Source organism: Ammospiza nelsoni, chromosome 1 (genome assembly GCF_027579445.1).
Source record: "Ammospiza nelsoni isolate bAmmNel1 chromosome 1, bAmmNel1.pri, whole genome shotgun sequence".
NCBI lineage: Eukaryota > Metazoa > Chordata > Aves > Passeriformes > Passerellidae > Ammospiza > Ammospiza nelsoni.
Window position 1 is genome coordinate 59539117 of NC_080633.1, and position 12423 is coordinate 59551539.

At 39.1% G+C, this 12423-nt stretch overlaps 1 protein-coding gene across 8 annotated transcripts in view; it reads left to right on the forward strand.

Annotated features, from left to right (window-relative positions):
• RECK (reversion inducing cysteine rich protein with kazal motifs) overlaps nucleotides 1-12423 on the forward strand; it is a 51051-nt gene that overhangs the window by 8658 nt on the left and 29970 nt on the right. For all 8 annotated transcript variants that reach the window (XR_009418648.1, XR_009418651.1, XR_009418650.1 and 5 more), the window contains exons 4-6: nucleotides 479-515; nucleotides 7578-7663; nucleotides 9317-9364. Coding sequence is in view for 5 of the 8 variants with exons in the window: in XM_059474743.1 (XP_059330726.1) it covers nucleotides 479-515; nucleotides 7578-7663; nucleotides 9317-9364 (171 nt within the window). In the remaining 3 variants the exon portion in view is untranslated. The remainder of the gene's footprint in view (nucleotides 1-478; nucleotides 516-7577; nucleotides 7664-9316; nucleotides 9365-12423) is intronic.

Consider the following 12423-nt stretch of genomic DNA (forward strand, 5'->3'; position numbering starts at 1 on the left):
GTGTCACTGTGTGACAATACAGTGTCAGTGTGATTGAAGCACATTTTAAAATTTGTTTTCTGTGTGATTGTGTGTTTAGGGTATTTTTAAGCTGGTGGAAAGGAATGCTAGGACAGTAAGCTTCTCCACAGGTCTTAGTCCTAGACAAATCTTGTTCTTTGTTTAAGTTGCAGTTTAGTTCTGTGAACATTGATGGAGAGAGTTGACTAGCTTGTGTATTTCAAATAACTACATTATGTGATGCACCTGCAAAAATGCTGCTTTTGATTCCATAGTCTGTGCATAGCAGCCCTCTCATGGACGGAAGTGGTACTCAGCTTCTATCAGAGCACTTCTTTAAAATATATTTAAATATAAGAATTCTTCCAATCAGATATTTAAAACCAGTGAAAAAATGCTGAAATTGCTGGTTTGAGTCTGCTATAAACTCTCTTATTCTCTAGACTTGCTTTTGCTTAATTGCATTTTTACTTTTCAGAGAGAAGTGTGGGGTTGTATAAATTCTTCTTTGCCAGGTAAGAAATACCTTTTGACTATTGAATCATGTTGCTTTTTCACCCTCTGTGTGTTTTGATATTGTGTCTGCCACCTGCACCTATTGATTTCATGATAATGTAACTTCCATTATGCATCTAAACTGTGTGTTGTTAAGTTTCCTCTAGTATATAATGAGTTACCTGTGCATTTTATTAATAGTTTTCTTCTCCTAGTTAAAAAATATTTAATATGTTTGTATAATTAAACATGTTCTTCTGTGATAAATCAGGGAAATATCCGCATTTCTTTTTTTTCAAGATTTTTTTGGTTTTTTGATTTTGTGACACCCTAACCTGATCTACAAAGCGGTTGATAATTATGACTTTACTCTAGGTGCAGCATAATTTGACCAAAAACTGAGTAACACAGGGAGATAGTAAGAATTTTGCAAGCAATTTAAGTGCAGGGGCTCAGATTATGAACCAAACTGCTTGGTACATAGGTGGATTTAGAAAGTGTGACAGGTTGAAGCTGGCCAAATATCAGTTCACCTATGAGAAATCATTTATTCATTTTCCTCTGCTGTAGTTAAGCAGAGGCAGGGAAGAAAACTCATGGAGTGAGATAAGGATTAGGAGAAAACACTTTAGGGGCAAAGCAGGCACAAAACTTTCAGAGGTATAAAGAAAAAGAAATTATTAACAGAATTAAAGAGGATAATGAGAACTAAAATAAACCTTTAGAACACCTCTCCTCCCCGCTCCAGCCTTTTTTTCTTCCCACTGACAGTGCAGGGAGACAAAATATGGAATTTTTAGTCAGTTTGCCACTTTTTAAGATCTTTCTTCAGTTCACTTAGTGAAAGGAGTCTCTTCTGCTGTGCCATGGGGTCTTTTCTATAGGACGCAGTTCTCTGTGAACTTTTCCAATGTGGTTTTAATTTTCATGGCTAATAGTCCGCCCAGAACCTGCTTGCAACATAAAGTCCCCCCCCACAGTTTGCAGTCTTCCCACAACTGCTTTTTGGGGCCCATTTAGTTTATGGAGTGCAGTTCTAAAGGATGAGCCATTCTAGAGTATAAAAGCAAGGTCGTCTTCCTCTATCCCTGGAGGCAAGGGCTCTCTCTCTCTCTCTCTCTCTCTGTTCAGGCCTCTCACCAGATCACAGCTTCTCAGCATCCACATGCTTCAGCTTGAGGGCCTTTTCCTCATGGGCTGAGAGTGGGTGCTGCATCCCCCCATGCATTTCATGAATCACAGGGAAACAGTTTCTAGTATTATAGTCCTCATCACAGCTGGCAGAAGAATCTCAGCTCAGACGCTCAGAGCACGATTCCTCCTCTCCCTTTCTTTGTAGTGACCTTACTGCCGCCATGTTGTTCTCCTCACCTTTCTTCTTCTTTTCTTTTTTCCTCACTCGGAGAGAGTTGGGGTTCATAGGTTTGTTTGTTCTCAAGTTCTATCAATTTGAAAAGATTCTGTAGAGTTCTGCAGCGCTGAAAAGTTGATATTGTCCAGGCTTTGCATCGGGGAATTGCTTGCTGTGCTCTCACTGTTGGTCACACATTCCAGGCCCCACAGGTGCTCGTGTCACCGGGATGCTCCTGTGTCACCAGGATGCCCCGGCAGGATCCCAGCAGCCAGAACGGGCCCAGCCTGGCCCTGCCAGGAAGGGGCTCAGCCACAGCACCCACCATCCCTCCAAGGGCAGAAAGAGAGCTTCCCATGGTTTCTTCTTCTTTCTTACATATGTTGTCATAGAGACATTACTGGCCTCTCTAACTGGCTTAGCAGTGTGCCAGTTCTCAGAGCCAGCCAGCCATTGGCTGTGCCTGGCATGGAGGAAGCTGCTAGCTGCTCCTCACAGACAATCACTTCCGTGGCTGACTCTTTCCCTCTTCACCAAAAGTCAATTAATGCTGATCCAGCATAGAAAGTTAAAGCATAAATCACAACATAGGGCTGTAATGTTTAAAGGAGAGATCAAAAATAGATGAAATCAGGCTTAACTAGTCCATTGTATCATGTGTAATTTCTAAAAGACTTTGAAATTACAAAATTAAAATGCTTTGAAATTAAAATGCTATATTTGGAAAAGGGAGAGTGTGTGAAGAGGAGGCTGTAACAGTTTTACAGCATCTGCTCAGACTCCCCCTCTCCCTCCTGTCCCCCCACCAGGCCTTGGAGGCAAGCTGTTGATTCCAGTGCTTGTAAACAAACTTTCTGTCTTATTGGTTAGAAACCTGTGTGCAGTTACCAGGCTTCTGTCCTGTTGGGAGTCACAGAGGCACAGCAGGAAAGCTCCCACAGCAGGTATGCTGTGAGGGACAGGTACAGGAAGATGAGAAGCAGGAGTTGCCCTTTAGGTGAGAGTGTTGACTGGATTGCATGGAGCTCTGCTGGAATGGCTGGTGAGCCAGCTGAGAACAGCCTGTGGGCACTGGAGTGCACTGTACAGAGAGCCTAACACAGGTGATGATGTGGGTATCTGCTGCACACTGCCTCATCAGGCTGAAGTGGCAAATGAGGCCTTCTTTGTGCAGCTGGAAGAAATCTTGTGTTCACATGCCTGGTGTTTATGGGCAGCTTTAATCACCAATACCTTTAGTATCACTTTGGTACCTTTAGAAGAGAAAACACATGAGGGCACAGGCAGTCTACTTGAAAGAATCCCATGGGCCGTGGAACTGGAGAAAAGGAGGGTCCAAGAGAGCTGCTTGACTTTCAAGGATCACCTTATCCAAGCTCCACTTAATGCATGGTGGGATTAGAAAAACGAAAGCCTATCAGGAGTTGATTGTGTTGAATAATGTGCTTGGCAGCCAGAAAGCTCCTTGAGCTATATCAGCAGAAAAGGAAGACTGAGGAAAATAAGAGCCTGCTGCTGAATGAGGCCAGAAACCTGGTGACAAATGACACTTGTGGTTTTCTTTGCCTCAGTCTTTACTGGTAAGATGAACCTGCAGGATTGCCAGGTCCCTGATCAGTCATAAAGTCCAGAGCAAGGAATACTTGTGTTTGATGGAGGAGGATAGAGTTGGGTATTGGGAGGAGATAATGCATACTTTGGAGAAGAAGGGAAGAAAGCAACTTCACTCCTGCCTTTAGAAAGGGCAGGGAGGACCTGAGGAACTCTAGGCTTGGACAGTTTTACCTCAAACCCGGGAAGATAACAGAGCAGATCTTCCTGCAAACAATTTCCAGACACATCGAGAACAAAGACGTGATACTCTATAGTCAGCATGGATATGTGAAGGGTAAACAGTGCTTAACCAACCTGATGACCCTCTATGATGAGATGACTGCCTTTTTAGATGAGGGGAAATCAGTGCATATTATCTATCTCAGCTTCAGTAAGGATTTTGTCACTATTTTTCATGACTTGCTTATAGTCAGACTGATGGAGTGTGTGTTGGATAATTGAGCAGTGGAGGTGAAGTGAAAACTGGCCAAATTGCTGTGTCAGAAGGTTTGATCAGTGTCACAGAGGGAAGCTGTAGGCCCGTATCCTGAAGGTTGATGCTGGGTCTAGTCCTCTTTAACATCTTCATTGATGATGAGGCAGAGTTCACTGTCAGTGTATTCGCCAGTGATGCAAAAGTGAAAGGAGAGGTTGCTAGACCAGATGGTTGTGCTGCCATTCACAGGGATGTTGATTAACCAAAGGTATAGGCAGACAGGAGCCTCATGAAATTACAGAAAAGGAAATGCAAAGTCCTGCACCTGGCAAAGGCCCCATGCTCCACAGCACACAGGAGGCCTGGCCAGCTGAAAAGCAGCTTGGTAGAAAGGTACCTGGGAATCCTGGTGACTAGCAAGTGGAACGTGATCCAGCAATGTGCCCTTGTAACAAAGAAGACCAACGGCAGCCAGACTGCATCAGTGTTGCCAGCAGATGAAGGGTGCTGATCCTTCTGCTCTACTCAGCATTGGTGAGACCATATCAAGGATACTGTGTCCAGTTCTGGGCATTTGGGACAAGGAAACGATGAACACACTAGAGCAAGTTCAGCAAAGGGCCACTGTAAAGTGACTGAGGAGCTGGAACGTATGAGGGCAGGCTGGGAGTTTGTGTTAGGCAAATACATGATGTGTTATGGCTCAGCAATCTATATGGTACAGATTAATAGGATGAATGATCATAACTGTGGGCTCCAGTCAAATGACCATGCACTGGAGGTATATTTTCATCTAGAAATGCACGTAACTACCTTGACAACAAAATTAATTTACGAGTTACTGCATTAAGATTGAAGTTCAGTGTTTCTTGAGAGTGTGACATCAGTTTATTCACAAGCTTGTCTGCTGGTTGGGTATAACCTGGAGAGAGAGCCACTTGCCAAGAAAACATTAACAACAGCTAAGAATTATTAGCCTTCTTAATTTGGTGTGTATTTGTAGCTCGTTTCATTCTTTTATCACCATTAAGTTTAGTTCCAGTATGTTTGAAACCACAGGCCCTGTATTGCAAAAACTGTGGATGCCTGATTACTTTCTGGTGACTGCTCCTTGGTGACACTGCTTCTGAAGCTGTCCAGCAGTATTTACCATGTGTTTCTCCTGGACACAGCTAGTTATTGCAGCAGAAATTTCTGGAAATCTTTTTTCATATTGCACATGATGTTTCTTTGATGTTTTTTTAGATTGCTTATGCCTTACATTATCAGTCCTACTAATAAACATTCTACCAAACATTACTGTTCTGATTGAAAGGAATCCCCACACAGGAATTTATGCAGAAATGACTGATGTGTTATTTTATGCCTAAAGCAGAGTACAGTGAGTGGTTGATTTGGCAATTTACTGTACATATGTAGTAAAACCTAAATTCCAGATTCTTGAACACTGATTGCAAGCTACTGATCTGTGCAGTACAGCGATCTCTTTGACACTGTCAAAAAGGTGCTTAACCTTGCAAAAATGAATTCTGCACCCCAATTGTGGCAGCGAAAGATGAGCTGTACTTGCAGTTGTTAGTGACCTTCACAGCTGCTTTGGACTGGTGTGAATTGGAAAGCTGAGGCAATGCTCTGAATAGATGTCAAGAGGATTTCGAGTCCTCTTGAGAAAAGACCTGTGGATCATTGGCCTGCAGAGGGTCTGAACCATTCAGATGGTCAAACTGACAGAATACAGGCTACAACCAGAAGCGGTAGTGCGCCTTTGCCCCTCTACTCCCTCCACTTGCTGAGCAATGCTGCTACCTTATTTGTGTCAGGCATTTAGCTTTTAATTTGTATTTTAGTAACTGTTATATGTATTTTAATTTCTACAAGGAATGTGTTAATTTTGCTTCGCACAGATTTTGCTCCTCCTTTATAAATTTGCCATTAGCACATTTTCTTAATTTACTCATTGGAATGTCATGAAAGACAGATGCTGGCAAGACTTTGTATGCCACCTGTGTTTGTAAAGATGATCAAGTGTGTTTAAAAGGCAGTTTTCTTCATTATAAGTATCAGTTGGCCATTGTTTTCCATTAATTGCAATTATTTTTTATTACTTTTTCCAACACATTTTTTCCAAGTGTTTTCATAGCATTTAAATTTTTTACACCTAGCTCTTTCACTTCCCCTTTTTAAAACTGGACATCCCATGTGGCTCTTCTAAATAGGCACTTCCACTGGGCTTAACAGCATTTTTTAAATTAGGTTGTTGATGCTTCTGCTTTTTGATTTCTACATAAAGAATATAATTTATGTCTGTAATAAAGTACTGCTTTATTTTTTAAATATTCGTAACAAAAATGAGTGGTTCATTTGAGTTAAATAATTCTACCTCCTGTCCTAAGATAAAGAATGTAACAAGTCCATCACAGCTGCTGGGCAGCTGCATACATGAAACCTTCCCTTTATTTCTTTAAGCTTACATGAGAAATAGATATAAAAATGCATTCTTTTGTGTTATTTCTGGTGTTTAGAAAACATTGGAAAATCTGTATTTATTATTAAATTAAGAGGATGAGACAACTTATGGCAACAATTTGCTTCTTACCATATTTCTATGTAACCTTGTGGTAAGAAATTATGATCATGCGAAGACTGAAATAAATGGATGAACCATGTTGCTGGGGAGATAAATGACAGAGGAAATGTTGTGGATTAGCCCCAGCAGGCTGCTCATTACCACCCCAGTGTTTGCTCATTCTCCCATCAGTGGGAGAGAGGGGAGAATCAGAGGGCAGCAGTGAGGAAACTGCCTTTATCCCATGGGTTGGGATAAAGGCAGTTTCCAATTTAAAAATGGAAGGAAAAACAAGAAAAGGAGGAAAAAACCCAAACCCAAGAAAAACAAGTGAAGCAAAAGAAAATAGTTGCTTACCACCAACCAACTGATACCCAGCCAGTCCCCAAGCAGGGGTGGCCCCTACCATCCTCAACCCCCAGCTTTTATGGCTAAGCATGGTGCCATGAGGCATAACAGTCCATAACTGTTAGCTGGAGTCAGCTGTCCTGGCAGTGTCCCCTCCCAACCCCTTGTGCACTGTCAGCTTATTTGTGAGTCCCTATGAAAAACAGAAAAGGCCAGGGTGCTGCCTGCATTTGCAGTAGCTAAAACATCCCGGTGTTATCAACGCTGTTTTAGTCAGAAGTGCAAAACATAGCCCCTTGCCAGCTCAGCTGAAGAGATTTAACTCCATCCAGACCAAAAACACCACAGGAAGTTTGGAGAAAGAACACGGAATGTTTTCTGCATTGGCGAAGTTGGTAGAGATGTGCTGTTGAAACAAACAGCAGGGTGTATCTGTAAGAGATGATGCTGTAATGAGATTTTTTTCCTGATATTTTTTGTTGGTTTATATTTCAGATTAGATAGGCTATCAAAATCTAACGTTTCCATTGAACGTATAATGCAGTTAACATAAAGCGTCTTTATCCTCAGTGTGTGGAAGTTACTTCATTAATTGCTGGTTTCAACATTTATGAAAACGCAGACTTGTGGTTTTTGCTCAAAGTTGGTTTGGAATTCCAATAAAATGTAATTTGTACATAGGCTTCTTGAATGAGAACATGATTATCAAATCTGAAAAGTAGAGGGAAGGAAAATGATGGCATAGTTTCTCTTTCTACTCTAATAAGTCTGCTATCTTATTTCCCAAGGAGTTTTGAAGAAGTCTGATGGGTGGGTTGGTTTAGGCTGCTGTGAGCTGGCTATTGCTGTGGAGTGTCGGCAAGCGTGTAAGCAGGTAAGGCTTTCACCCTACTGACTGAATCCAGGCTGGTTCTGCAGCTCTCTTTGCTTGTGCTAAGCTTAATCCTGACCTCTTGTCACAGTTTCTACACAAAAGTTGTTATTTTAAAATAACATTGACCAAAAGGCAGCACGTGGCTGCTCCTAAGCTCTTTTTTTTGGTAGTGTCATGTTTAGTGATACAACATTGTGGTTACAGCCCTAAACAGATTTTTGTGCCTCTTCAAAGAGGTTTTTGTTTATATGGAAGAAAAGGGGGCTTTTAGGTGTTAATAGAGCCAGTGCTTTTGTCAAATGACAGTTTTAAGCATCATTTGTAAATTTAGCAATGACCTCTTTATTAAAAATCTGTGAAGCATTTAGTGACTTTTTTCTCCTAAATATGTGTTTGTGGCTTTAAAAACATCTTCAAAATCTAGAAGCATATTTGTGTTTATCATCATCCTTGTAATTCATTTGTGGAGCACAGGTGTACTTAATATTCATATTTGTGAAGGTTGCCTGTGTAGTCTTAATCTTGACCAAGCAGCCTACGGCAAACTGTTGTCATAACAAAAAAATTCTACTTTCACCCAAAAGCACAGGGTTTAAACTATGTGGCAAGAGATGAGCAGTGAGTACAGAGTAGTGTGGGAAAAAGATGAGTGAGTAAACAAGCTGGATACTTTTGATGTTCAGAAAATAAGATGTGTGTTTATTCTCAAATGCATTTTTAAGCCATGTTTTCAAATATGTCCTAATGCTTAAGTGTCTCCAGACCTGATAAAGACATTTCTGTTTATTCCAGTCTTATTAAATTCTATTAATTTAATCTTATGATTGTTACATCATTTCTCATTATTCTCTAAATAAGATGTTGTACTGTTTGATTGCAGACTGTTGTTTCAGAATCTTAGCTGTATTTTGTACTTTGATTAAAACATTTCTGTTTTTTTTTTTAATTTATACTAAAATCTTTATACCTGCCAAATATTAGGAATAATGATAAATATTTGGATTTTAATTTTGATCCTTGAAACTTGAGGGGATTTTGGAGTCATTTTGAAGGTGTTGATATAATAGGTCCAAGGACAGACTTTACCCAAGTGTTTTAAATTACTGGAGTGGGAAGTAACATGTTAGTAGTTACCATAGTTTGGAATATCTGTCATATGAAAAGGGAGCACAAGATTTTGTATAGAACAAAGGGATCTGTAGTTTGCAGGGAGAATCTCTGCTACTCAGTTTGACAATAGGAACCATAGAAATGAACACACATGAGAGAGGAGAGTTGAAAGTGATACAGAAGTGATAAATCAGCAGGGAAAATGGGGAGATCTTTATGCTCAAGCACTTCCATTTCTTAAATGCTTCCTGTATTCTGCAATTTGGCAAACCTTTCACAAAACCTAAGTTGCTTTGTGTGCTTTCAACTAACTTGGTGCAGAAATATGAGGGTTTGGGTTTTCATTAAATGTCATATTAACAAGTCATGGTGTCTGCTTTTTTTCTTAAAGCTTTACATGGATTCTTTAGGTTCTTAAAGGAACATTTTAATAGATCATTAATCCATTGTTATTGCAGTTAATTTAAAAGTAGAACAGTCTTTATTTTGCAACATGATTTTATCATTTTCTACTACAAATGGAGAAATTTATCTGTCTTTCAGGCTTCTGCAAAAAATGATGTTTTAAAGGTCTGCAGGAAGGAATACGAGGTATGTTTTTATGTGTCTGAATATATCTGAAAAAACATCAACTTTTATATCAATCATTTTATAAGTCCTGTCAAAACATCTTGTAGAAGAGGGAAAGTTCAGTCTTTTTAGAGCTGTGTGTCTGAGTGTGCTCATTTTCATATGAACGTAAATTATCTCTCTACAGTTTTTATAAAAGTATAGTCACAATCTGTAAAAACGTTTTGGATTTTTTAGTCTTGCATATACCTTAATTTAAATGAAAAAGTCACAACTGTCAAATTGGATTCCCAATTCCCAATTCCCAACTTATAGGAGTTTTGATCCAAGTCAGCATTCGTTGTGATTATTCAATCTGTCAGAAACCTTTCAGCTTTGACAGTGAGAGTCCGCTTAAAAGTGACCTAATGAAATAAACTCAAGAAAGAACACCCTTAAATATCCTATCTGAATATAAATAATTTCAAGCATATAATTTTTTGTAACATCAGTGAAACCATTGATGCTTGCAGTTATTTTTACTGTTCTGCTCATAAAATTAATCATCAGGATATCTTCAGAAATCTGCCTTTACCTATGTTCTTTTTCACACACTGTGTGGAAATGCTATTCTGCAAGGACTGCTTTTCTTTTGATACTCATCTTAATTAAAAGCCAGATTCCTCCCACCCCCTTTTCATCTAATTTCTTCCTTCAGCCCTAAGTTAGGTAGTCTTGCATCAGTTCTGCTCATAATCAACAGTTTGGGATATCAAACAATATTCCATTCTTTTGATTTGGGCAGAAGTGGAGCTGTTTTCCTGTTTTTTTTCCAGCAAGTATTGAATTACTTTTTTGAAATTTATTTTCCTGTTTGTCTTTTACCTAAACAATCTACAGAGTATTTTCCTAGACTCTTTACTGTGGAAGTTAGTGTGGGTTGAAAGCTTGTTCTCTTAAAAATGTGTTTTCATTTTAAGTAGTTCTGTCTCCTTTCATGCTATGATATGCTATACTGTCAACATCTGCAAGCTTCTCCTCTATTATGCTGGTCTGTTTCCTTCTTTTTTTCTGGATTTCTGCATTGCTGTAGGAGGTTGGCCAGTATGGGTTGAAGGAGAACGAAAGAGGAAAGGTAAGAGAATAAAGAATGACTTTATGGTCATAGTCATCTTATTTACTTTTCCAGTTTTTATCTGGAATTTTGAAAACTGGGCTTCTCACTCTTAATCAGGAGTGATGTGATCTTGCTGTTATTGTACAGAAAACCTTAATGCTTGCTATCTGTGCAAGACTTAAAGAGAAGGAGAGGGAGAAAAATCATAGTAGAAGGTATCAGTCTTCTGATGAGGGAAGAAGGAAAGAACTTTTTTAACGAGGACTAGGTGTAGTAGATACAAATAGTGTCAGGGACAGAAATTAAGTATCTGATGTGCTAGATCTTCAGTTATGATAGAATTTTTCATATGTATACAGGCTTACAGGTGCTCATGGAAAATAATACTTAAAATATCCTTAGGAGGCTTATTGGTTGAATTAAATTCAAGAAAGTTATGTCTAAGATTGAAGATTCCAAATACAACTTTTGGAGGAACCTGCAGTTCCCCACACCCTGTCATTATTTCTCTTTAAAAAAAACCCCCAAAACTCTGTTCTTGCCGCTCTGGTGTGTGAGTCCTGCTCCCTCTGTAGTGTCTGAGTAGCTTCTGTGTCCTGTACTGTACTTTGCATTCTGTGGAGTTGGCTGGGGAAGCACTGAACTGGGGAAGGAATGGCTACTTCAATCTGAAAGAGGTGACATGAGGTCACAAATAGCATGTGAATCACATAAATACCATGTCATACATACAGTGCTTGGTTTTGCATTTAAGAATTCATACTTAGGTAAAAATGAGGATCCAATTAGAAAAGTAGTTTGCAGTATGGATCATAGCGCTTGGTAATCAGCTCTCAGGTCTGTTGCTGAGGCATGTAATAAAGTACATGATGTAAAAGTAAAAACTATATGAATGAAGGATGTAAAATATAATTCCCTATTTTGTAAACACTCTCATAGCTTACCAGTCTTCTTAACTTACTTAGCTTACCCACATAAGGATTTCCCAGAGAATTTTCACAAGCTGCTTAGAATAGTCTGAACTGTGCATAGTACACTTCTGTATTCTTTTGAGATTAGAGAGGCAGCTTTGTGACTTACCCTTCAGCCTCCCACTAAGTTAATGAGGGTCAAGAAGGAGGTAAATCTTCATGGGTAGGGCAGAGGGTTCAGAGCAGTGAAAAAAGCCAAACCATGCAGAAGGTGTCACCAAGTGGAGACTCAGGTCATGCAGTAGCAGAATCACTTCAGCACTGATGTGCCAGCTTTCACAAGATTAATCAAAGATGCTTTTTCTGCTGATCATATATTTCTGCATTACTTTTACTGTAAATATTTATGTTTATTTTAATATGGAGATTTTACACGTTTTAGAAAAGTATTTTGTTGGAATAAAGTCTTCATTTTTTATCAGTTCTTTGAAGATGGCATGTCCTGTAACAATTTTTATTTTCAAGTAGCACTACATACAGAAATGAATAAATTATGCACACCTTGCCCAGTATCTTTGAGTGTTACCAAAAGGTATTTTATTTGCCTTCTTCTGAAGGTTTTATTCTAATAGTAGTTTTTTCCATCTTCTGCTTCTCAGATACTCCTGTTGTCGTCTTCATTTTTCCTCTAGTTCTGTGCACTTCAGTTCTTTTATCTTTCACTACTTCTTCCAGCTTTCTGCTGTCCTGTTCATCTTCCTCTAAAAAGAAGGTAGGTAATAGTCAAAGGAAGAAGAAGAAAGAAGTGGAGATGGTATGAATTGTATGTAGGATTTTCTGATTTTTGAATTTTTAAAACTTTTGTGTAAAGTGAGGGTTCATTTTTTAAAAGACCACATGGAATACATGCTTGGAGGAGCAGCTTATAATAGTTCATTAATCTTAAAATAATCTGTAAAGGCTTTATTACTATGTTTAAGATTCCTTTTCTTTCTTCTGTGCATGGAAAGAGTAGCAACGAAGTTTCCATTAGATTACAGCTCTTGAGTCTGTGCACTGCATATTGTGAGATC